Source organism: Artemia franciscana, chromosome 11 (genome assembly GCF_032884065.1).
Source record: "Artemia franciscana chromosome 11, ASM3288406v1, whole genome shotgun sequence".
NCBI lineage: Eukaryota > Metazoa > Arthropoda > Branchiopoda > Anostraca > Artemiidae > Artemia > Artemia franciscana.
Genome location: NC_088873.1, coordinates 18,263,031 through 18,290,747, shown reverse-complemented (window position 1 = coordinate 18,290,747; position 27,717 = coordinate 18,263,031). Strand labels below are relative to the sequence as shown.

General features: G+C 36.1%; 2 protein-coding genes across 7 annotated transcripts in view; both read left to right on the top strand.

The window, feature by feature from the left end:
- Positions 1-27,717, top strand: part of LOC136032910 (enhancer of mRNA-decapping protein 4-like) — a 115,860-nt gene that overhangs the window by 81,906 nt on the left and 6,237 nt on the right. For 3 of the 6 annotated variants that reach the window (XM_065713359.1, XM_065713360.1, XM_065713361.1), the window contains exons 8-10: positions 3,317-3,560; positions 16,068-16,329; positions 26,454-26,850. In XM_065713359.1, the coding sequence (XP_065569431.1) occupies positions 3,317-3,560; positions 16,068-16,329; positions 26,454-26,850 (903 nt within the window). Of the gene's footprint in view, positions 1-3,316; positions 3,561-16,067; positions 16,339-26,453; positions 26,851-27,717 lie in introns of all 6 variants that reach the window. The other 3 variants (XM_065713355.1, XM_065713356.1, XM_065713358.1) reach the window with 1 other exon arrangement.
- Positions 11,944-27,717, top strand: part of LOC136032911 (uncharacterized) — a 155,906-nt gene continuing 140,132 nt past the window's right edge. Inside the window, exon 1 of the mRNA XM_065713362.1 lies at positions 11,944-12,041. The gene's annotated coding sequence lies outside the window, so the exon portion shown is untranslated. The remainder of the gene's footprint in view (positions 12,042-27,717) is intronic.

Genomic DNA, 27,717 nt, shown 5'->3' with positions numbered 1-27,717 from the left:
AGCAAAAATTAAAAGGAGTTGGGCTGACAAAACCCATGTCTTCTCAAGACCAGAACATGATTTGCACTTTACTAAAAAAAAAAAATAACAAAAAATAACTGTGCATTGTCAGTTTAATATGCATATTCTGATATTTGTTCCTTATAGTCTTGATACTTCTTTATTTATTAAAGTTAAAAAAGTGAAAACATTTAAAATGTATTTTGTTTTCAGTGGAAGTGCAAATTTTGTCTTCAGTAAAAGTGCAAATTGTGTTCTGGTCTTGAGAAGGGTGGGGCTTGTCATACCCCACCCTTGAATGCCCCACCCACAATGAAGGGTAGGTGCCTACTCATGTTAATTGTTCCTCGTTTTGAGTTTAAATCTGTTATTTCTTGTTTATTTAAAAGTTTAAAGTTATTTTCTATTCTTTTTCAAAGAAAAAAATACATTATTATCTTTTTGGATTTTTTTTTGTATTACACTCCACAAATTTTACTTTGAAAATCATTTGAATTTATTTCTGCTCGTTTCTGGTTTAATGAGGCTCTACTCCCCTTTAAAAAACTCGTTCCGTGTATTTCCCTTTAAGATATACTATCTGTCAGTAACTACATAAAAAAGAACGAGTTTTTCAACTTAAACTAAGGAGCAATATCAAACCTTAAAACGAACAGAAATTATTACGTACATGAAAGAGGTTGCCTCCTCTTCCTCAAAACCTCGCTCTTACACTAAAATTTTTTTATAGAATTTGAAGCAAACCATATTATTCTAATTAAACGACCTTTGTGTTTCAGGAATCGTTCTTAAAGAATTTGGACAGAAAGTCAAAACTTTAGCACAAAGAGCAAGGTCTTGTGGAAGGGGCAACTCCTTTCATATACGTAATAATTTCTGTTTGTTTTAAGTTTTGATGTTACTCCTTACTTTCAGTTGAATTTTTTTTTTCAATTTAATTTCTGATCGTTTTTACATTATACCGGAAAGTATATATATATATATATATATATATATATATATATATAATGAAAAGAGAAATCACCAATGCAACAGCACAAACAAATTAAAAAAAAAGAAAAAAAGAAGGAAGACTGTTTTCCTACATTAGTGATTAATATAGACCAGCACTTGAATGAGGCCTTAACCCTACTCATCCATAGAATCACATAGGTCAAACAGCATAGCCATACACAATCAACCATAAAGAATAATCCACATATATATATATATATATATATATATATATATATATATATATATATATATATATATATATATATATATATATATATGTATATATATATATATATATATATATATGTATCTATATATATAAAAATAAGTTGTCTGTCTGTGGATGTGTGGATGTGTCAGGTGACGTCACCTGAAAAAACTGGATCAGGTGACGTCAAAACTGAAAAAACTAAAAAAGGCAAAGACTACAAAAAAAACTAAAAACTAATAAAAAAAATAAAAAAGCTAAAAAACTAAAAAAACTATAAAGGTAAAAACCAATAAAAAACTAAAAAGGCAAAAACTACAAAAAAAAACTAAAAACTAATAAAAAAAGTAAAAAAGCTAAAAAACTAAAAAAACTAAAAAAACTAAAAAAAGGTAAAAAACTAAAAAAAATAAAAAATAAAAAAAAACTAAAAAAAAGGAAAAAACTGAAAAATAAGCTAAAATAAAGGTAAAAACCAATAAAAAACTAAAAAAAAAAAGGAAAAAACTAATAAATGACGACACTCAAAGAGAAAAAAAAGGCAAAAACTACAAAAAAAACTAAAAACTAATAAAAAAAATAAAAAAGCTAAAAAACTAAAAAAACTAAAAAAAGGCAAAAACTACAAAAAAAAACTAAAAACTAATAAAAAAGCTAAAAAACTAAAAAAACTAAAAAAAAGGCAAAAACTACAAAAAAACTAAAAACTAATAAAAAAATAAAAAAGCTAAAAAACTAAAAAAACTAAAAAAACTAAAAAAAGGTAAAAAACTAAAAAAACTAAAAACTAAAAAAAAACTAAAAAAGGTAAAAACTAAAAGAACTAAAAAAGAAAAAAATAAATGACGACACTCAAAGAGAAAGCGACCAGGACAAAAGGAATGTTCGATTAGCAATCAACAAAGCACCGGGACACAGGGAGTATAAATGACGACCAGGACAAAACTAAAAAATCTAAAAATCTAAATAAACTAAAAAAGAAAAAAAAAGGAAAAAAATAAAGGAGAAAAACAAAACTAAAAAACCAATGTATATACAGACCGGTACACCGGGATACAAATGACGACCGGGACACAGGGAATATAAATGACGACCGGGACACAGGGACACAACTACAACGGGGACACCGGGGGAAACAGGGGGATATAAATGACGACCGGGACAAAAAAACTAAAAAGAAAAAAAACTAAAAACTAATAAAAAAACTAAAAAATCTAAAAATCTAAATAAGCTAAAAAAGAAAAAAAAAGGAAAAAAATAAAGGAGAAAAACAAAACTAAAAAACGAATGTATATACAGACCGGGACACCGGGATACAAATGACGACCGGGACCCGGGACACAGGGAATATAAATGACGACCGGGACACAGGGACACAACTACAACGGGGACACCGGGGGAAACAGGGGGATGTAAATGACGACCGGGACACCGGGACAGGGAATGGTCGATTAGCAATCACCATCAACAAAGCTCAAGGGCAATCATTAGAATCATGAGGTATAGATCTGAATACAGATTGTTTTCCCATGGACCATTATATGTCGCATGTTCAAGAGTCGGTAAACCTGACAATCTATTTATATGCAAAGACAATGGGACAGCAAAGAATGTTGTATATTCGCAAGTTTTACGTAGTTAAAACCATATATATATATCTATCTATATTCACAGGTGGGAGATAGGGACACAACTACAATGGCGCGTAACTATTATGGCGCGTAACGACTTACGCGCGCGGGGGGGCTTGGGGGGGGCGCGAAGCGCCCCCACCAACTAGGTGTTGGGGTGGCGCGAAGCGCCACCCCAACAGCTAGTATATATATATTATTATTATTATTATTATGTATTTTATGAAATATGAAAAAATAATATGAAAAATATGAAAATATGAAAAAAATAATTTTTATGAAATATATATATATATATATATATATATATGTATATATATATATATATATATATATATATATATATATATATATATATATATATATATATACATATATATATATATATATATATATATATATATATATATATATATATATATATATATTTCATAAATATTTTATGAAATCGTAAGTATATAATATTGGCTCTTTGTTATAGATCTAAAGAATACTGGAAGTTTGTAATCGTTGGATCCTGTGATAATACAGAGATAAAAATATACACATGTGAAAACTGGAAGTGTCAGCAAACAATATCTTTCCTCCCTGAGAAAGATAGTGGAATTAACAAACTTCAGCTCAATATAGGAATGGACCTGACAAGAAAATTCATTGTGCTATCCGACATTCAGAATAGTGTGCTCTACGTTGGTGATATTGGTGATAAAAATGGCATTTCTGTCGTAAGTTGTTTATCTGTTTTTCACTTATTAGGACAGGAAGAAGTAAACCCCGGGCATTTTTGCCGAAAATATGATGGGTTAGATTTAGTTTAATAATTTAAATTGAAGAAATTGACTTAGACGTAAGCCCGTTCCATCCTCGTGGGAAATTCGGATCCATTCCCTCGATTTTTCCCTCGCGCCAAGGATAAATAAATTCTTTGATCAACCGTCACTTTGTCATCGACAGTCACGACAGTCACTGTCACTTTGTGACAGAAGTGCCGCATCTTGTCGTTTTGACCTCCGTCGATCTCTTTGGTTTTTCATGTTGACTAATTCCTTTCTGTGTTGCCTCATAAGATTATAAATGTCTAGTTGAGTGGTTAGAACCTGGCTCTTGTGCTAGGGGGTGAAACTCTCTAGAATGAATTTAAAACCAAAATTAGGGCATACGAAAGCGTTGTGTAAACTCCAATCTCCATCCCCCTTCAACTTTCAAGGCTTTAAAGATTTGTGGAGATGTCGATCTCTGTCCATATTCTTTTTTTTTCTAATCTTGCATAGCATGTGTTTCTATTTGTCTGTATGTCTTGACATTGGTGATATATCTATATATATATAAAAATAAGTTGTCTGTCTGTGGATCTGTGGATCAGGTGACGTCATGTTTCTGTGTCGGCTGACGTCATGTTTTCGACTGACGAAATTACGAAATTACATTGGGACACAAATGACGACCAGGACACCGGCACATAGGGAATATAAATGACGACCGGGACACTCAAAGAGAAAGCGACCGGGACCCAAGAAATGTTCAATTAGCAATCACCATCAACAAAACACCGTCAACAAACCATCACATATGACGACCGGGACACAGGGAGTATAAATGACGACCAGGACATAAGTAAAAAAAACTAAAAAAAAGGGTAAAAACTACAAAAAAACTAAAAAGAAAAAAACAAACTAAAAACTAATAAAAAAACTAAAAAAGCTAAAAAACTAAAAAACTAAAAAAACTAAAAAATAAAAAAAAACTAAAAAAAGGAAACAAAAAGAAAAATAAAGGAGAAAAACAAAACTAAAAAAATAAAAATAAAAAAAAACTAAAAAGAAAAAAGAAAAAAACTAAAAAAACAAAAAAAAGTAAAAACCAAAAAAAAACTAAAAAGAAAAAAGGGGAAAAATACAAAAATTTATTTCATCATTTACCATTTCAAAAACGAATGTATATACAGACTGGGACACCGGAATACAAATGACGACCGGGACACAGGGAATATAAATGACGACCGGGACACAGGGACACAACTACAACGGGGACGCCGGGGGGCACAGGGGGATATATAAATGACGATGGGGACACAGAGAATGTTCGATTAGCAATCACCATCAACAAAGCTCAAGGGCAATCATTAGAATCATGAGGTATAACTAAAAAAACTAAAAAAAAGGCAGAAAACTAAAACCTAAAAAAAAGACCAATTCAAAAACGAATGTATATACAGACTGGGACACCGGGACACGAATGACGACCGGGACACAAGGAATATCAATGACGCCCGGGACCCTCAAAGAGAATTCACAGACTGGGACACCGGGACATAAATGACGACCGGAACACATGGAATATAAATGACGACCGGGACACCGGGGGGCACACGGGGATATATAAATGACGACGGCGACACAGGGAATCGTCGATTAGCAATCACCATCAACAAAGCTCAAGGGCAATCATTAGAATCATGAGGTATAGATCTGAATACGGATTGTTTTCCCATGGACCATTATATGTTGCATGTTCAAGAGTCGGTAAACCTGACAATCTATTTATATGCACAGACAATGGGACAGCAAAGAATGTTGTATATTCGCAAGTTTTACGTAGTTAAAAACATATATATATATATATATATATATATATATATATATATATATATATATATATATATATATATATATATATATATATATATATATATATATATATATATATATATATATATATATATATATATCTATATTCACAGGTGGGACATAGGGACACAACTACAATGGCGCGTAACTAATATGGCGCGTAACGACTTACGCGCGCGGGGGGGCTTGGGGGGGGGCGCGAAGCGCCCCCACCAACTAGGTGCTGGGGTGGCGCGAAGCGCCACCCCAACAGCTAGTATATATATATATATATATATATATATATATATATATATATATATACACGCTGTTGGAGTGGCGCTTCGCGCCACCCCAAGACTTAGTTGGTGGGGTGCCTCCTGCCCCCCAAGCCCCCCGCGCGCGTAAGTCGTTACGCGCCATATTAGTTACACGCCATTGTAGTTGTGTCCCTGTGTCCCACCTGTGAATATAGATAGATTTATATATGTGTTTCAAACTACGTAAAAATTGCGAATATACAACATTCTTGGCTTTTCCATTGTCTGTGCATATACAAAGCCGTATGTACTAATAATGACGTCATATGCAAACGCTCTTTTTACAAACAAACATGCATACACACAACTCGTTTTTATATAGATAGATATATAGATAGATACAATACAAATTAACTGCGTAAAACTTGCGAATATACAACATTCTTCGCTGTCAATTGTCGCTGCATATAAATAGATTGTCAGGTTTACCGACCCTCGAACATGCAACGTACAATTGTCCATGGGAAAACAATCAGTATTAAGATCTATACCACATTTTTCTAATGATTGACCTTGAGCTTTGTTAATGGTGATTGCAAATGCTAATTGAATTGGGAATTGCAATCTTTTAAATTGAAAAGGCAGATCCGTTGGAATCATGGGAATGCGAGGAATAAGAACAGCCTCACCCTCAAAAGGCCCTGTCAAGATTGTGGCCTCTATTAGGTTTTCCATTGTTTTTTTTTTTACGGCAAGTCGCGTGCCATTGCAAAGCTTTGGTGGGTTGATATTTCTTAAAAGTATTATTGGTACGCCTATTTTTAGTTGTAGCACGTGTGGTGGAAACCCTGAAAGATCCACGGAATTTAAAAATTCAGATGGATAATTAACCGCTTCATTTGGTTCCAAAACTGTGTCGACTGACTTGTAAAGGACTGCCTGGTCTCGAATCTTGGTCAAAACAATATTGTTGATTTCGTGGACGTCTATATTTTTGGGTGCGAGATTCGCTCTTTCACTTAGCCATTTATTATTTTTATAATTTTTTAGAATATTCGGAAATACTTTTTCAATCAATTCATTTTTGGACGTCACTAAATTACAGAAATCAGCAGGTAGTTGTATACGTCCTGGAATTGAGTCTACTGGGAGCTTTCCGTTTCCAATTGCCAGCAATTGATCTGAAAATGTTTGACCATAGTCATCGTTTTGCAATCGGACACGCATATTTGTAGTTAATTTTAATATTTTTACGTGTGCCCATAAATTAGAATTTTTCAGGCAAGCATTCATTTCGTCTGCAGGAGTTGATCTAGGTATTATAGGTAATGTTTGCCTGAAATCTCCCGCAAGCAATATTAATGGGTTTCGACTTCCCTCGCAAATCTTTCAAGCATTGATCCAGAGCCTCGAGCGATTTTTTGTGTGCCATTGTGCACTCATCCCAAATAATAAGTTTGCATTGCTGCAATACTTTACCCATCCCAGATGATTTGGAAATATTGCACCTGGGAGTTTCTGTAGAATGCAAATTCAGAGGCAATTTCAAAGCGGAATGAGCAGTTCTTCCAACAGGCAGCAATGTTGCGGCTATTCCGGACGACGCCATTGCCAACGCTATATCATTTTTTGATCGAATTGATGCCAGAATCAGTTTTATCACAAACGTTTTACCAGTACCTCCTGGCGCATCCAAAAAGAAAATTTCTCCAACGTTGTTATCGACACAATGCATTATCGTATCATAAATGTCTTTTTGTTCCGACGTTAACTTGGAAATGTTATTTTGTACATACGACAATAGATCACTCGTACTGTAACTTTGTTCACGATCCAATTCTACACATGTCGAAACAGCAGCGATACGGTTAGGTGAAGGCATTCCCAAATCCTGAAGAGGTTTGTTTGCCATACGTACGCACAAATCTTCTATAATAACTAAAGTGTAGTTATAAATTTCTGTTGTAAAATCAAAAGTCATATCTGACGTCTCTAACTGTTTTTGATGGAGTATATCTTCGGACATTTTTGACTTATATTTTTCCCATAACTCTGTAGGAGCTGATGGAGAGCAAGTTGTTAAAATGATGCCAAACAATGCACGAATTTGACTTGGGGTTGACGTTTCGTACGCGATATTGATGCAGTTATCCCAGTGTTGGTCATTCTCCAATAAATTCAGAGCTTGGCATGCACTACGGTAAGTGTTATGTATAGTACCGTTTACAGTTCTCAAATACTCAAAGGATGTCGGACCGGGTACATTCACCAAAAGCAGGCGTAGAAAGAAGCATTCATGTTGATTGGGGTGAACGGTGTAGAGTCTTCCTATCGAGGTATCTTTGAAGATGGTAGGTTGGCCGTCGACTGACTTACCCTGTTTTCGACGTTCAAATACTTTATTTTTAGTATTCCACGTGTAATACGAAGGCACTTCAGTATACAGCATTTTTTTTGCAAAAGAATCATTTTTGCAAAGCGAAAAGAAAGCGGTTAACTTTGTATCCGGTGGATTCAGGGCTCTTTGTTGCACGTTGGTTTCCGAGAAATAAACACGTTGACCATTCTGTAAATGTACCGCTAAGTGAGCAACAGCTGGACTACGTTCATGTATCGGAAATGAAAGAATTCGCCAAACAGCTTCATTACTGCTTATGTATCTTCCAGCCTGATATTGTACGATTTCGTCGATATCTTTGATTTCGGGCTGCAAGCCAAAAACTGCCATGTCACTGCCTTTGTTGACGTATTTACATATGTATTTGATTGCCTTTACGGAGTTACAGTATTCAACGTTTATGTGTGCTGATTCAGGCGGATATATAGAAACGTTCTGATTCAATTTTAGCATACATATCACCGACGAATTGGTGAAACAATTCACGGCATTTTAAAATATAATTTTCTTCATCCTGCCGAATCATTAGTCTATAGGAATAATAATGCATTGCACTGCATTTCTTATTCATTTCTTTGTTAGTGGCTGGATTCATCAATTTAATATTAAAGTGATAGCCGTCGGCTCCATCCCAAAAAATGATAGGATATTGTAGGGCATCGTAGCATCGATGAGTTTCAGCAATTCTTAACAACTGAGCGTTTCGCTTATGAAGAATAATATCTCGAGGTAAAAACTGATCACCGACCATAACGATTGCCACTTCGTCGATAGTTGGAGCATTGTATCTACGCACATGTTGGCCAGGAGGCGTTTTGTCAGCGGAAATAACAATTTTATGCGTACCAGTAGGCATCAAATCGATGGCTGTTTTGAACAGACGCACTAAATTATTATTTTTGTGGAAAAGATGTTGCAATTGGGAAACGATTGTCCTTTCAACGTTGGGAGAAATTTCGCAACGTGCATTCAATTCAGAATTTCTATCACTGATGAAGTACAATTGTAAAAATTTATGATTCTCGCCTGAGAATGGTAGAAGGGACCCTGCTCTATGATAAATTTGCCCTTTTACTTTGAAAGTAGACATAAATTGATCTGGATTTTCGATTTGGGCTCCAAACGACGTCATTTGGAAACATGAGTTGTATTTTCTGATTTGTGACAAAAAACGCTTAGATTCTGACCTAGTTCCAGTAAGGAAAGTCTTCAATGGCTCTGGTGGTGCAGCCAATATAGGAAGTTTAACTTTTCCTTAGGCGCAAGACATTCCCATTGTTTCACCATTGAATTTCAAGGCCTTGCAATAGGGACAAATTTTAGACATTGTCCCGATTTGAACACATCTACTCAAGCTATAATCATCGACTGGGCTGTACCTGAATGCCAGGCGATAACTTTCAGGTTGCTCTGATTCCTCGGCACGCTTTCTTTTCTTACTTTCTCTATCAGCAGCAAGCCTGATTTCTTGCTGTTCTTGTGATTCCTCGGCACGCCTTCTTTTTTCACTTTCTCTTTTAGCAGCAAGTCTGGTTTCATGGTGCTCTGGTAGTTCCTCGGCACGCCTTCTTTTTTCACTTTCTCTTTTAGCAGCAAGTCTGCTTTCGCGTTGCTCTGGTAGTTCCTCGGCACGCTTTCTGTTCTTTCTTTCTCTATCAGCCTCAAGCCTGTTTCCTTGCTGTTCTTTTGATTCCTCGGCACGCTTTCTTTTCTGACTTTCTCTATCAGCAGCAAGTTTTTTGGCATAGACTCTTTGAGCATCTTCCTCGGCTGTTGCCATTGTAAGTTCATCAGTCATTTTAAAGTTAAACATTAATAGATTTCTACGTGAACGCATGTCTTAAATATCTTTAATGACGTCACCGTCATAACAAAAATGACGACAACTAACTTCATGACGTCAGTCAACACACAAACATGACGTCACCTGACAGACACATCCACAGACAACTTATTTTTATATATATAGATATATATATATATATATATATATCTATATATATAAAAATAAGTTGTCTGTGTGTGGATCTGTGGATAGATCAGGTGACGTCATGTTTGTCCGCATATGACGTCTGAATTATTTCACACTAATACAAAAGAAGAAAAAAACTAAAAAAGGTAAAAACTACAAAAAAAACTAAAAAGAAAAAAAAAACTAAAAAAGCTAAAAAACTACAAAAAACTAAAAAAAGGTAAAAATCTAATAACTAAAAAAAAAACTGAAAAAAAATAAAAAAAGGCAAAAACTACAAAACAAATAAAAACTAATAAAAAAACTAAAAAAGCTAAAAAACTAAAAAAACTAAAAAAAGGTAAAAAACTAAAAAAAACTAAAAACTAAAAAAGAAAAAAACTAAAAAAAAGGAAAAAACTGAAAAATAAAAGAGAAAAAGAAAACTAAAAAAATATGAATAAAAATACAAAAAAATAAAAAAGATAAAAACTACAAAAAAACTAAAGAGAAAAAACGAAAAAAAAAACTAAAAAAGCTAAAAAAATAAAAGAAGCAAAAATCTAAAGAAGGTAAAAACTACAAAAAAAAAAAGAAAACAAAATAAAAAAATCTAAAAAGCTTAAGAACTAAAAAAAAACTAAAAAAAGATAAAAAACTAAAAAAAAAACTAAAAAAAAGGAAAAAACCATAAAATAAACTAAAAACTAATAAAAAAAAATAAAAAAAGCTAAAAAACTAAAAAAACTAAAAAAACTAAAAAAGGTAAAAACTAAAAGAACTAAAAAAGAAAAAAAACTAAAAAAAGGAAAAAACTGAAAAATAAAGGAGAAAAAGAAAACTAAAAAAATATAAATAAAAATAAAAAAACTAAAAAGATAAAAACTTCAAAAAAAACTAAAAAGAAAAAAGAAAAAAACTAAAAAACCTAAAAAAAGGTAAAAACCAATAAAAAAAAAACTAAAAACAAAAAAAGGGAAAAAATTAAAAATTTATTTCATCATAAGTTTTCAACTGACGAAATTACAGACCGGGACATTCGGACACAAATGACGACCGGGACACCGGCACATAGGGAATATGAATGACGACACTCAAAGAGAAAGCGACCGGGACAAAAGGAATGTTCGATTAGCAATCAACAAAGCACCGGGACACAAATGACGACCGGGACACAGGGAGTATAAATGACGACCAGGATATAAGTAAAAAAAACTAAAAAAACTAAAAAGAAAAAAAAAATAAAAACTAATAAAAAAACTAAAAAATCTAAAAATCTAAATAAACTAAAAAAGAAAAAAAATAAAAAAGGAAAAAAATAAAGGAGAAAAACAAAACTAAAAAACGAATGTATATACAGACCGGGACACCGGGATACAAATGACGACCGGGACACAGGGAATATAAATGACGACCGGGACACAGGGACACAACTACAACGGGGACGCCGGGGGGCACAGGGGGATATAAATGACGACCGAGACACCGGGACACATGGAATATAAATGACGCCCGGGACACTCAAAGAGAAATCACAGACTGGGACACCGGGACACAAATGACGACCTGGACACAGGGACAAAACTACAAAGGGGATGCCGGGGGGCACAAGGGGATATATAAATGACGATGGCGACACAGGGAATGGTAGATTAGCAATCACCATCAACAAAGCTCAAGGGCAATCATTAGAATCATGAGGTATAGATCTGAATACGGATTGTTTTCCCATGGACCATTATATGTTGCATTTTCAAGAGTCGGTAAACAATCTATTTATATGCACAGACAATGGGACAGCAAAGAATGTTGTATATTCGCAAGTTTTACGTAGTTAAAAACATATATATATATATATATATATATATATATATATATATTCACAGGTGGGACATAGGGACACAACTACAATGGCGCGTAACTAATATGGCGCGTAACGACTTACGCGCGCGGGGGGGCTTGGGGGGGCGCGAAGCGCTCCCACCAACTAGGTGTTGGGGTGGCGCGAAGCGCCACCCCAACAGCTAGTATATATATATATATATATATATATATATATATATATATATATATATATATATATATATATATATATATATATATATATATATATATATATATATATATATATTCTCGAAAACAGCTTCATATTTTTCGGTAAAATTGGCATCCTGGGATATTCGGGCCTAAGAAAATGATTTAGGTTTGTCAGAAGTTTCAGAAAATTCGTTATGAGCATTAATTTTAGAAGAAAAATTTATTGAGTGATGTCGTTTTTATTCATCAGTATTGCAATGTCGTTGTGACACTTATCAAGAAAAATTGAAGATTTTCAAGCATAGAAAAGTTTACATTAAAATGCTTAAAGAGCACAAAACTGGTAATTGCAAAAATATTTGATTTTATTTTGACAAGGGATTGACGCAATTCTAAAATCTTAAAAAGAAAACCAAAAGTTTGAAGCTTAATTGACGCGGAGTGCCACGTCATACTATTTTCATTTCATAGTCCTTGAAAAAAATTTCGAATTAAAAAAACATGTCTACAAATGTTGTTATTCTAAAAATCCCGCGCAGCATACGTCAGTTCAGAATCGCTAAAGTTATTATGTAAACTGAGAAATAGTTTTGGTGCCTGAGCAATAATTTCAATGTTTTATTTAGATAAAAGTGACTCGCTACATGGAACATAATCTGTGAACACAACCAGTTATATAATGTCAATAGGGAGTCGCAAGAAGCGAAAGTTTGTGAAGAATGATGTGGACTGATGTTTTCAATGTATTATTTATTTTTTATTTTTTTTTTTTTTTTAGACATGCGCTTCGTATAGAAGGAGTTGTCGTAGAAACTTCAAAAAGAGCTTATTTAATTGAAAATTGAAAGGGCTAGTGTCCTTTTTAATAGTCGTAATTGATTGGAGGGCAACTAACACCCCATCCGCACCCAACATTTCCCCAAACAAATTCAATTAAAATTCTGAGATAGGCTTTTTGTTCAACATAGTCGAAAGATCCGGAAATTATGTCTTTGAGAATGACAACTCCCCCACAGCCCTTAGGGCAAGGGTTGTAAATTGTACTCTAGGGGCATATAAGGTTTTTATAGAAGGTGTTGTCGTAGAAACTTCAAAAAGGGCTCATTCGATTGGAAATTGAGAGGGCTAGTGCCCTTTTTAATAGTCGAAAGTGATTGCAGGGCAACTTACCCCACTCCCACGCCTACCATTTCCCCAAACACATCCAATTAAAATTCTGAGATAGTCATATTTGTTAAACGTAGTTGAAAGGTTTGGAAATTATGTCTTTGAGGATGACATCCCCCACAGTACTCAGGGCAAGGGTTGTAAGTTATGCCCTTGGGGCATATAAGGTTTTTGTAGAAAGGGTTGTCGTGGAAACCTCGAGAGAGGCTTCTTCGATTGGAAATTGAAAGGAGTAGTGCCCTTTTAAATAGTCAAAAGTGACTGGAGAGCAACTAACCTCCCTCTCATGCCCACCATTTCCCCAAACACTTCCAATCAAAATTTTGAAAAGTCATTTTATTCAGCGTATTTGAAAGGTCTGGAAATTATGTCTTTTAAGATAAAAAATCCCCCCAGTCCTCAGGGCAATGGATGTAAATTATGAAAGTGTTTTTGTAGAAAGTGTTGTCGTAGATACTTCAGAAAGGGCTCGTTTGATGGGGAATTGAGAGGGCTAGTGCCCTTAGTAATAGTAAAAGGTGATCAGATGGCGAGTGCCCCCTCCCCACGTCCATCATTTCCCCAAACGCTTCCGATCAACATTTCGATATGGTCATATTTGTTTATTGTAGTTTAAAGGTCTGGAAATATGTCTTTGAGGATGACATCCCCCATAGTCCTCAGGGCAAGGGTTGTAAGTTATGCCCTTGGGGTATTTAAGGTTTTTATAGAAAGTGTTTTCGTAGAAACTTCAAAAGGGGCTCATTCGACTGGAAATTGAAAGGGTTAGTGCCTTTTTCAATAGTCGAAAGTGACTTGAGCGCAACTAATCCCCCGCCCACGCCCACCATATCCCCAAACACTTCCAATCAAAATCTTGAAAAGCCATTTTGTTCAACGTATTTGAAAGGTCTGAAAATTATGTCTTTGAGGATAACAAATTATCCCAGCCCTCAGGGCTTGGAAGCTATGCCCTGGTTGTATATAGGGTTTTTATAGAAAGTGTGGTTTAGAGGAGGCTCATTTGGTTAAAAATTGGAATTTCTAGTTCCCTTTTAAGAGTTAAAAGTGCTGGAGGGCGGCTAGCCTCCGTTTAGTTCCAAAGAACTAAAATAATACCTCTAAGGTTGACTCGACCCCCCAGCGCTCTGGGTTCAGGGTTGTAAGTCATGGCCTGGGGTAATGCAAGGTTTTTGTGGAATGGGTGGTCGCATAAACTTCAGATGAGGCTTATTTGATTTGAAATTGAAAATTATAGTACCCTTTTTATGAGTCAAAGTGGTTTGAGGGCAACACTCCCCCGACGCTCATTATTTCCCCAAAGACGTCCAATCAAAATTTGGAGATAGAAATTTTGTTCATTGTAGTTGAAGAGTCCGGAAATTAATGTCTTTCAGGAAGACAACCCCCGACTCCACAGCTCTCACGTTAAGGGGCATATAAGGTTCTTATAGAAAGAGTGTTTGTATATACTTCAGAGGGGACTCTGGATTGGATTGTTAATCTTAATTTCCAGTGCCCTTTTTAAGAGTCAAAGTCATGAGAAGGCAGTTATCCCTCATCCCAAAAACCTCGTGTTTTCCCGAAATGCATCGGATAAAAGATTTTGTGACAGTCATTTTATTCAAAATAGTCCAAATATCATTTAACAAAGCTTTTGGGGTTGATACAAGCCACCAGAGTCTAGGAGCGAGGGTTGTATGTTATGCCACGGGGTATTTAAGGTTTTCATGAAAAGGATGGTTGCTTAACTTCAGAAGAGGTTCATTTCGTTGGATATAGGAAGTTTCAATCCTTTTGAAGCGTCAAAAGCGATGGAGGGCATTTATTCCCCCACCCCCTCCCCGGTAACTCCTCTTTTCACCAAACGTATCTGATTGAAAATTATGAGATAGGGATTTTATTAAAAATAGCTCAAAGAACATATATAATAATGTCTTTAAGGGTGAAATAATCCCCCAGCACCCTGGTAATAGGGTTGTAAGTTATGCCATGTGGGCATATAAGGTTTTTATGGAATGGGCGGTTGTATAAACTTCAGATGGGGCTTATTTGATATGAAATTGGAAATTATAGTGTCCTTTTTAAGAGTCAAAGTGATTTGAGAGCAACCAGCCCCCCCCCCCCCGTACATCTCTTAGGGAAATGGTTGTAAGTTATGCCCTGGGGGATATAAGGTTCTTATAGAAAGGGTAGTCATATATGCTTTGGACGGGACCCATTGGAGTGTTAATCGGAAGTTCTAGTGTCCTCTTTCAGAGTCAAACTGATCAGAGCGCAGTTAGCCACCACCACCCCCCACACACACATACTCACGAACACGTCGTTTTTTCCCGAGATGAATTCAATACATATTTTAAAGTAGTCTTTTTATTCAAAATAGTTTAAATATCATATAACAAGGCTTTTGAGGTTGATACAATCCACCAGAGCTTGAGGGCAAGGGTTGTAGGCTATCCACCTGGGGCATTTAAGGTTCTTATCGAACGGATCGTTGTATAAGCTGTAGAAATGGCTCAATTTATTGAAATTGGAAGTTCAAGTTCTCTTTTTAAGAGTAAATAGTGATGGAGGTCAAGTAGCCGCAATTTTATTTGTTAGTTATAATTTTTAATGTATATTTTATTTATTTATTGTCCCTGTTCTTCAAATCTTTTAGATTGAGTCTCTCTCGAACTTTTAATTCCTTGCTTTCCAATGGCAATAAAATTGAAATGTAAACATCTAAATGAAATTACGCGGTAAATAGAATATATATTACTTATCTACGAATAAGATTTTTCTTTATGCACAATTTTTTTTTATTTATTATGATTATTTCTCTTCTCTCTTAGATCCACTCTTTAACTCAATTGTTTTTTGGCATGCCTGTGATTAGTTTTGATATCTATGACGTTACCGCTGGGTCCCGTGACGAAAGAGACTATGAAACATTTGGTGACGTCAATAATGACATTGAATTACATTTGTTCATAGTTCAAGAGAAAGCCTTGTCAGATTGTGCCATTAGCTATTCCAGAGTAAAGGAGGTGGAGCCAATGGAGGCTCAAACTTTGCCCGAACAACCAGTTCGGGAGGAATCGCCAGATATAGCCAGTAAGATAGGTTGTTTATCTTCACCTTTTAGTGTTCCTTTTGAATTATTAGGCTTAAAAGCCCATTGCATTTTTTCTATTGTTAATTCATTTGTAAAATTTTAACTGTCAAGAATAATTCGGTGCGGATTTGGTGAAAGTTAAGGTTGTTTGTGTACTCTTTTTTGTGTTTCTTTCCTTCCCTTTATACTTATAAATTTTTACGATTTCTTGATCATTAATCATTTGGGAGTTCAGATCTAGTGTCCCCAGGAAGAAAAGGAAAAAATTCTACTATTACCTATTATTTGTGCACGCTTTTTCTAATGTTTCTTTCTCATCCTTGTTTCTCAGTTGGTGTATTGTTACCAGTTGAATAATTTATTAAGCCAACCGACCTGCAACAAAACTACATAAGCAAACAGCAATCATAAGATAATAAGCAGCAAGCATAAGCATAAAAGCACTAAACACAACATCTCCTTTCTTTCACAATAATAATTGTGCTATAAAAGCACACACACAAAAAAAGAAACACTACCAATTTAAATGTCCATTATCTTCCTTGGCTTAACCACTCTACCAGTTCTTGTTACATAGGGTCGTGAATAATCCTCTCCGTTTCTGCTTTCACTGTTTGCTGCTGGAAGGGGTGTTGGAGTTCTTGGGGTTCTGTAAGGGCTGTCTTGGAAGATTTCTCCGGTACTACAATTATCTGGAGTCTTTGGAACAGCCTTTTTTGGAGAAGAGGATTGAGTCACAGGAGGGTGAAATTCTGCTGTAAGGTCCTCATCCCCTGTGAATCCTGAAGATTGTTGAGCACTGTTCCGTGGTTTCAAATGGGCCCGATTTCTGCGATAAAATCTACCATTTTCGGCTTGTATAAGGTAAGATCTTGGAGATACGCATGACGTCACTACGCCTTTCATCCAACATGTAGCTTCCTTTGACAGCTTGACCCAAATGGGTTGATTGTCTTTCAACTCTATTAGATCTTTAGAAGCCTTGTCATAGTTCTGCTTCTGCCTTTCTTGTCGACTAGTTCTTGATTCAAGGAATTTTGTCTTTGGAACAGTATTTGGCTCCAGTTGCTTTCGAGTACATGGAAGGATGGATCTTAAACTTCTACTCATAAGAAGCTGGGCAGGTGATGCCTCACCATCTACTGGAGTATTCCGATATTCTAAAAGACCAAGGTAGGGGTCTGTATTGGACTCTATAGCTTTTAGCATGATCCTACTCGCTATATCCACGGCCTTCTCAGCATGGCCATTAGACTGCGGGAAATTCGGACTTGAAGTCAGATGCTGGATGTCCCATTTCTGCAAAAAGGACTGGAATTCATAAGATGTAAACTGTGGTCCATTGTCAGACCGAATTTTTTCAGGAATACCATATCTAGCAAAATGGGCCTTGAGCTTCTTTATTACTTCTGAAGAGGTTGCCGGTTCGACTCGGTCAATCTCTATGAAACGACTATAGTAGTCACTGGTTACTATATAGTCTCTTCCGTAGATCTTGCAAAGGTCAATACCCAGGTATTCCCAAGGATACTGTGGGATTGGTGTCGATATCAGTGGTTCTTTCTGATTATTTCTGGAAAATTTCCCACAAGCTTCACAGTTCCGGATCAGATCTTCTATAGCTGAATTCATATTTGGCCAGTAAACGGAGCTTCTGGCTCTTTGCTTGCTTTTCTCCATCCCTAGGTGTGATACGTGCAATTGCTGCAGAATGTCCCTTCGTAATGCTCTTGGAATGACAACTCTATTTCCTTTTAAAATGATGCCATCAATGCTGGACAACTCGTCCCTAACATTCCAGTAAGGTTGCATGCTAGCAGAACACTGGTGTCGGTGGTTCGGCCATCCTTTTTGTATGACCGAGGTAAGTTCTATCATAATTGGGTCTCTCTTATTTTCTTCTAAGATGATCCCCATCTTCTTATCACTGATTGGGATACTTTTCATAACAGAGTGAACATGGAATTCAATCTCCAGGGAGCATTCTTCATCAAAGTGGGGTGGATGCAGTCTTGACAGTGTGTCTGCAACTGGTAAGTCCTTTCCTCTAACATATTGAACCGTAATATCATATGGCTGTAGCTGAATCATCATTCTTTGGAGCCTGGGAGGGGCTTGGCTTAGTGGTTTTGACAATATAGCCTCTAGTGGCTTATGATCTGTATGTGCAATGATCCTCCTCCCATAGACAAATTGATGAAATTTTTTACAGCCATAGAGGATAGCATATAGCTCTTTTTCAATCTGAGAATAGTTTTGTTCTGTTGATGTGAGAGCCCTTGATCCAAAAGCAACAATTTTTCCACCTACGCTCAACTCTGCCCCAAGACCATGCTTGGAAGCGTCGGTTTTCATCTCAACAGATTTTGCCTTAGTATCAAAGGTTGCAAGGTTATTACAGATCGAAGTTCTGATTCTATTCATTGCTGTTGCATGTTCATTGGTCCACTCAAAGACAGTTTGTTTTCCCAACTCTCTGAGGGGATAGTTTAGAGATGACAAGTTTGGAATGTATTTTGAAAGGAAGTTTGTCATTCCAAGGAATGTGGCCAGTTCGTCTTTGTTTGATCGATGTGGCATCTCAATTATGGCTTGAACTTTTGAAGGATCTGGTTTGATACCATCTGCAGTTATTAGATGTCCAAAATATGGCACGCTTGTTGATCCGAATATGCATTTTTCTGGATTAAACCTTACTCCAACTTCCCTGGCCTTCTCTAGGACTTTCCTTAAATTCTCATCATGTTCTTCATCTTTTCCTGATACAAGGATATCGTCAACAATGACACCAACGCCTTTCAAGTTGCCAAAGGTTTCTTCCATCTTTCGCTGGAATTCGTCTTGTGCACATATTAATCCAAATGGCATTCTTTTGTATTTGTACCTGCCAAATGGGGTGTTGAAAGTTGTGACAAGTGAAGACTTCTCAGTTAATGCCAGCATCAAATACCCAGATGTTGCATCAAGCTTAGAGAACTTATTATGGCCATGAATTTTGGCGGCTATATCTTCAAAAGTTGGCATTGGATAATAGGGCCTTTGTATGGACTTATTAAGCTCTCTTGGATCCAAGCATAAACGTAACGAACCGTCTGACTTTTCCACGGCTACAATTGAATTAACCCACTCGGTTGGAGTCACCACTCTTTCAATGATGTCTACTTTTTCAAGGCGCTCCAGTTCGCTTTTAACCCTCTCATGTAAGGCAAAAGGTATTCTCCTGACAGGGTTAACTGATGGGATTGCATTCTTTTTTACATGGATCTCTACTTTACCTGGGAGTTTACCTATCCCAGCAAAGACGTCATCAAACTCTTTGGGAATTGGCTTCTTCTGACCACTCTTCTCTGTAGATAAGGAAGAGATAGATGTAGCTACCTTCACAAACCCCATTTCTACAGATGCTTTGTATCCTAGTATTGGGTTTGACTGTGTATCAACTACAAAGAAACTATACTTTTTGTTGATAATTCCTTTATGTCTACAATTTAAAGAGCATACTCCCGCAATTGGAATGCGAGTTCCTCCATAAGCTACAAGGATCTGACTTGTCTTGTCTAGTTGTGGTTTGGGTTTAAGTCTGTCAAAGACAGATTTTGGGATAACATTTGCTTCAGCTCCTGTGTCGATTTTGAATAGAGTTTCCCATGCTGAATTATTCAGTTTGATAGCCACAGTCGGTTGGCTTGATTTCTCAGCTATGGCTCCAATAAGTAATGTAGCAATATAAATTTCTTGTTCTTGATTTCCATCTGTTCCTTCCATATCAATAGTATCTACTGGTTTGCTACGGCAGACACGAGCAAAATGATTTGTCTTTCCGCACTTGGAGCAAGACTTCCCTTTTGCTGGACATTTGTGATTTGGGTCATATGCCCCACCACAGAAGTAACACTTCTTACTTGTTGTGGGTTGGTCATACTTCTTTTGTCTTTTTACATAGTCTAATTCTTGTTTTACATTTGGCTCCTTTACTGTTGTAGGTGACAAGGACATGGCTGACATGGATATGAGCTGCTCTTGTGTTGCCTCAAAAGCTCTTGCAATTGTCACTGTAGTCTCAAGAGTAAGGGTTCCACCTTGAGATAATAGTTTTTCTCGAATTCTATGTTGTTTCAGTCCACATATTAATCTGTCTCTCACCATCTCCTTCTCAAAATTGTCTGTAAACTCACAGTCTTTGACAAGCACCTTGAGGGCTGTAATGTAATGTTCAATTGATTCATGCTCCAACTGATCCCGCTTATGGAATTTATAGCGAGCAAATATAGGATTGTTCATAGGAGCAATGTACTCTTTAAATTTCTTAAGATAAACATCAAGTTTGTCTTTTTCTTCTGATGTTAATGTCCAGGTACTAAAGACATCTCGTCCTTTTTCTCCTAGCCACAGAAGAAGGTATGAACATTGTTGTTTGGCATTCTTTCCACTCAGCGGCCCGTTGAATATGAGATTTACATGCTGTTCAAATTTTGTCCATGCTTGTAGACTGGCTGATTCCCAGTTGAATGATGGGCATGGAAGAAGATTGTCCATTTCTGAAACTTCTGACACCATGTATTGTTACCAGTTGAATAATTTATTAAGCCAACCGACCTGCAACAAAACTACATAAGCAAACAGCAATCATAAGATAATAAGCAGCAAGCATAAGCATAAAAGCACTAAACACAACAGTTGGGAGAGGGGGATTGCTATACCATAGGTGGGGGGGGGGCAAGGTCACGATTCTTGATACAAAGGGATACAAAGATATTGCGTTCGGCCGGCAAAATTAAATCCTATCGCAAGAAAAAGTTGTTTTTATATATTGACATATTTCAATCAATAATGATAGGGAAAGGGAATTAAAGAAAAAAGTTGTATCAATCAGTTAATAATTGTGATATAGCTATAGTGTATAAGTAAAAGAGGTAACTAGGCTAACATTACTATACATTATAAGGTGACTTGGGTTAACTTTCCCACAGAAACAAAACAAAACATATAAAGAAGGAGAGGGAATTCCAGAGATTAAATGTGATCCTGATGCTAAATACTTATAAACTTAAATCCATTTAATTACCGATAGAAATAATTGTTATTTTAGTTGTACTAGGTATTTTAAGACCATCCAGGAGCATGATGTCCCTGAAGATGTGTCTTGGTCCAAATCTTCATACGGAAATTTTTAGATTAATAGCAATATTTCCATTTTTTTTATTAGTCTTAGGATCGAGATTTCCGCTTTTAAAATCCGAAATCCCCAAATCCATATTAAAAAAACAGCCTTGGGTGAGTGGTTGATTTTATTATGTGGTACTTTCAGACTAAAAAAATCGGCCTTAAATGAAGTGAAGTGAAGGGTTAAAAAAAAAACTTGTAAAATTTGCCTACCGAAAACTGCTATCAGAATTCCTGGCATTTCAAACCATAAAAAACAATTGTGTTTGTAAGGTTTGGAATTTTCACGTTGAAAGAGGCTGGTAAACGTTTAAGCTTAATTGTTTTTAGACGCTCGAAATCACTCAAATATCATTTACAAAATCGCACAGATAATGGATGTTTTTTTACTTGATTTTTCGAATCAAAAAATGAATCTACAAAACAAAATATTATCATATTTTTAGTATTTTGTTTTTAGAACCAACATAATAATTAATTAACAAATGAAAAGCGTCGAATCGCCCTCAGATACCTGATAATTATAACATTTATTAGGACAAAAACAGATGAAGTAGAAATGTCTTCGCTTAATAATTGCATATGTATACGTGTAATGCTTGCTGTAAGGCAAGGATTGGGGGGGGGATATTTGATTTTTTTTTTCGTATCAGGGATACCGCTTACGACTAGACTTCTTTAATTTTTAAATTCTTCTAGATTGTAAAATTGTTGGTCTATGTTAGCCTGCAGAAAATAGGCTAGTTAGTAAATACAACAAAATAGATAATGAAGATGACTAAGGAAGTTAAAAGTTTTTTCCCTATCATATCACTTCCTATGCTCCTTTGCCTTGACATTAAAAAAAATTTTATGGCACTTGGTATTTACCAAATGACATGTAGCGATCGCAAATTCTGTTGGTCTGTCTGTCCCAGTTTTGCTAGTTTAGGCACTTCCAGATAAGCTAGGACGGTTAAATTTGGCAGGCGTATCAGGGACCAGACCATATTAAATTAGAAATAGTCGTTTCCCCGATTCGACCGTCTGGGGTGGGGGGGGGGGAACGGAGGGACGGTTAATTCAGAAAAATTAGAAAAAATAGAAAAAATTATGTATTTTTAACTTACGAAGGAGTGATCGGATCTTAATGAAATTTCATACTTAGAAGAACCTCATAACTCTGATCTCTTATTTTAAATCCCGACCGGATCCAGTGTTATTGAGGGGACTTAGGGGGACCGGAAATCTTGGTGAACACTTAGAGTGGAGAGATCAGAATGAAACTTGGTGGGAAGAATAAACACAAGTATTTTTAACTTGCGAATGGGTGATCAGATCTTAATGAAATTTGACATTTAGAAGGATATCGTGTCTCAGAGCTCTTATTTTAAATCCCGACCGGATCTGGTGACATTTCGGGGACTTGGAGGGGGAAACCTAAAATCTTGGAAAACGCTTGGAGTGGAGTGATCGGGATGAAACGTAGTGGAAAAATAAGCCCAAGTCCTAGATACGTGATTGACATAACTGGGACGGATTTTCTCTCTTTGGGGGAGTTGAGGGGGGGGGAAGTGTTAATTCTGAAAAACTAGAAAAAATTTGGTATTTTTAACTTACGAAGGAGTGATCGGATCTTAATGAAATTTCGTTCTTAGAAGGACCTCGTAACTCAGATCTCTTATTTTAAATCCCGACCGGGTCCAGTGTCATTGGGGGGAGTCGGGGGGGGGGGTCGGAAATCTTGGAGAACGCGTAGAGTGAAGAGATCAGGATGAAACTTGGCAGGAAGAATAAGCGCAAGTCCAAGATACGTGACTGACATAACCAGACAGGTCTGCCCTCTTTAGAGGAGTTGGGGGGCAGGGGAGTTGGCAATTCAGAAAAATTAGAACAAATGAGGCGTTTGCAACTTACGAACGGGTGATCAGATCTTAATGAAATTTGATCTTTAGAAGGATCTTGTGCTTCAAAGCTCTTATTTTAAATCACGACCAGATCCGGTGACATTGGGGGGAGCTGGAAGGGGAAACCGGAAATCTTAAAAAATGTGAAAATTGATGTATCTTTATCCTATTAATGGGTGATCAGATTTTAATGAAACTTGATATATAAAAAGATCTTATGTCTCAAATGCTCTGTTTTCAATTCGAATCGGATCCGGGACATAGGGGGTTGGAGGAGGGAAACAGAAATCTTGGAAAACGCTTAGTGTGGAGAGATCGGGATGAAACTTGATAGGAAGAATAAGCACAAGTTCTAGATACGTGATTGACATAACTGGAACGGATCTGCTCTATATGGGGGAGTTGGGGTATTTCTAGTGCTTTGGCGAGTTCAGTGCTTCTAGACGTGCTAGGACGATGGAAATTGGTAGGCGTGTCAGGGATCTGCATAAATTGACTTGATAACAGTTGTTTCCCCGATTTGACCATTTGGGGGGGCTGGAGGGAGAGGAAAAATAGAAAAATGAGGTATTTTTAACGCACGAATGGGTGATTGGATCTAAATGAAATTTGATATTTAGAAAGGCCTCCTGTCTCAGAGCTCTCATTTTAAATCCTGACCGTATCCGGTGATATTAGGGGAGTTGGAGGGGCAAACGGGAAATCTTGGAAAACGCTTAGAGTGGAGAGATCGGGATGAAACTTGGTGGGATGAATAAGCACAAGTCCTAGATACGTGATTGACATAAACGGACCGAATCTGCTCTCTTTGGAGGGGCGGGGGTGTTAATTTGGAAAAATTGAGGTAAAAAATTGAGGAAAAACTTAAAAACAGGTAACCGGATCTTAATGAAATTTGATATTTCGAAGGAACTCATGTCTCAGAGCTCTTATTTCAAATTCTGACCGGCATTAAGCCTCTGATTTTCCTTTTAAATCAATCATTTGAGTCTCAGAATTTTGCTAGAGCTCATGCCATATGAGCTTTTGGCTCTTCCGACCTTGTCACAAGTGCCATATGAGCTCTTAGCTCTTGTCTTAAAATTAAGTTGTTCGATGGAAAATAAGACTGAGAATGGATGTACCTACTTCTGAAGACTGAATTGCAGGTTGGGGAAGTGGGTCTAAAGCATGCATAGGAGGAAAAATTTTAGGACAAATTTTTGAATACTTAAGATTTCGAGGGGAGGGGTGAAGATTTTGGTAGATGAAATTTATGCACATTTTTAAAACAATTTTTGATTGGTCGACTATCTCAAAATTGTCACTCATTCCGGGATTTGGCTCTATTTGGCCAGAATTGGTGTTTTGAAACTGAAAATTGTACTTTGTTGTGACAGGATCTCTTTTGTGACTTTTAAGAGTTTTAAACCGTGAAAAGTTTTTGGATTTCTCAGAATTTCTATTCTCTGAAGTTTTGACCCTATTTCGTCAAAATTCCTATTTGGGAAGTAAAATGGTAGAAAACTGCGCTTTATTATAGTATCATATACTTCTTTACTTAAAAGGGCATTAGACGTTTTCGTTTCTGGTCGCTTGTTCAATACCATAGCCCATGGAGGGGGAGGAGACACCAGTGGTACTCATGCAGTCCCCTTGCTTTTCAGGATGGAGTACTGTACTACCGTTGTTAAATGTTTTTGAGATTGCGATATTTTGCTCTGCTTTTATTTCGGTATAGCGTCATTTTTAGAGCGGTTTAGATTGGATGAAAGATAAAGATTCTCCTGAGCCATTGCTGGCGCATAGGGCGTCAAATCGGTGTTTCAGTTGCTGGATCTTCTTATGGGACAAGTAGCAAGCTTGTCGCCCAACCTTGCTTCGGCGGGGATTGAACCCCAGGCTTCGTATTGCAAAGCAGAGCATAGGGTTTAGAGTTCTTTCAAAATTCTCAAAAAAATTCTTCTCGTAATTACAAAATACTGTTAAGTCAAAACTAAAGGAAAATTCCTTTTTCAAAATAGTCTTACATGGAGAATATTATTCATGATAATTGTTTTTTTAAAGTCTTTTAGATTTTGGCCATTGTGGACCATGGTTTGCTCTTTATCGTTTTTTTTTTCGCTTTTTCGCCTTTAAGCTACTGCTACAACGATGATCTTTAAAACCTAATAAAATTAAATTTAAAGACATAACTGTGCCTGGGCTCAGCTCAAATGTTTTGCAAATATTCCTTTTATTATCCAATAAAAAAAAACATTTCGATTGAAACGAACAAAAATTGATTTCCACGAAAAATGTTTTTCAAAGCAAAGTAAAGAATCACGTCAAGCCAGAGCCAACATATTAGTTTCTGTAGTTTCTGTTCCTTTTTAGTTTAACTTGATTGTTTACTGTAATTTCCGTTCGTTGTGGGTTTCACATATTCATTGATAGCGATTTATATTCGTTTTACACTTGAATTACTATTTGATTATATCCATGCGTGTTAGGTTTAATGTGACTTTTTACTTTGAAAACGTCTTTTGTAGAAACGGTTTTTTTTATCTAATTCTTTAAAAAAAAAACTCGCTGTTTGCACGCGCCAGGTATGACAGATGCCAGAATAAAATGATACCTATTTTAGACAAATAACAAAGTAGTTCATTGACTAGAATTTTTTTTTACAAGAATCGGTTTGACAGCTGATTGTTAGCTGAAATGCTAATATAATTTTTCTAAAACTGTTAAAGTTAAACAGACAGATAAAACAAACCCCCAAGTAAAACAAAAATTCTTCTCGCAAGTGCAAAATACTATTATGTTAAAAATGAATGAAAACACTATTTCCAAAATAATCTTTCATGGGCATTATTTTTAATGAGAGGTTTTTCTTTTAAAAAATGTTTTTTTAGATTTTGTTCTCTCTTGGCCACGGTTTGGTCTTTACTAGTTTTCAGCTACTGCTACGAGGCTGATCATTAAAGCCTATTAAAAATGAATTTGAATTGGCTCAGCTAATGTAATGCCAATATAAAATGCTTGTGCAATTTTTCTGAAACTGCTCAAATGAAACTGACAAATATAGTAAACTCTATGAATATTTTTCTTTTTAGTTGAAGAGGCTATAATTGTGACTGAAAATGTACAACCTTGCCTAAGAGATATCAAACCACCTGAGGAGCCTTCTGTCAACCTCATGACACCATTTCAAGTATCTGGCAACGGTATTGACAGCTACGAACCTTATCAAAGACCGCCTAGTCATTCAGCTTTTAGCCCCTTAAATGCAGATTTGGTTAACTCAACCCTGAAGCCGCATACACCGCCATTAACCCAGTCATCTGTGAATGACCTTTTGAATTTTGCTCATGCAAGAAAAGTTAGGTCTGGTGCTAGTAGTCCAAGCAGGGAGGTGGCGTCCATTATGGATCAAACCATGGAACAGTTCAGACATCTTGGTATGGAAGATAGACCTGACGAAAATGAGTCAAAAGCGGGACCATCTCGACCGTATGTCTTCGCTTTTTTCCTATTTATTTTTTTCTTACTTTACTTTACTTTAATTTAATTTTTTTCTTACTTTTTTATTTCTTTTTTCAAATCATGGAACAGTTCAGATATCGAGGTGTGGAGGATAGGTCTAACGAAAATTATTCAAAGGGGGGACCATCTAGTCCGTATATTTTTGCGTTTTAGTTTTTTTTTTTTGCTATTTTTAAACCATGAAAAAGTTCAAATATCTTGGTTTGGAAGGTAGATCGAAAATGAGTCGCCGTCTAGACTGTACGTTTTTGCATTTAGCTCTTTCTTGTTTTTTTTTTTTCCTTCTTTATTTCTTTTTTTCTTTTAGCCTTCTCTGTTTTTGTTTTTAAAATCCTGGAAAGCTTCAGATATCTTGCTTTGGAAGGTAGATCTGACGAAAATGAGTCCAAAATGGGACCATCTAGACTGTGATTGCCAACGCTGGGTGCAGGCCCCACCGGTGGGGTATGGCAATATTTTAATGGGTCATGAGCAGGACGTAAACCCTTTTGCTGACTAACTTTAGAGCCTTAATTTTGGAAAAAGATTTTTTAAATGAATGATGCCACTTTCTTATGCATTAAAGAGGAAAAAAGATATATTACATTATGGTAATGACGTCATAATAGTATAAAAGGTGTTGTATCCAGACAAAGTATTTTTCATTTGTATAAATAAGCCTATATAACGAAATAAAAAGATACCGAGTTAATGGCCTTTTTAGCTTCCTTCAGGTCAATTCACGTAAAATTTTGAATAACCAAATTTAATTATTACGAGGGGAGATGAGGTTTTTAGAAGTGCCTCGCTGAGGTATGGCCTGAAATCGGTTGGGAACCGCTGATCTAGACCGTA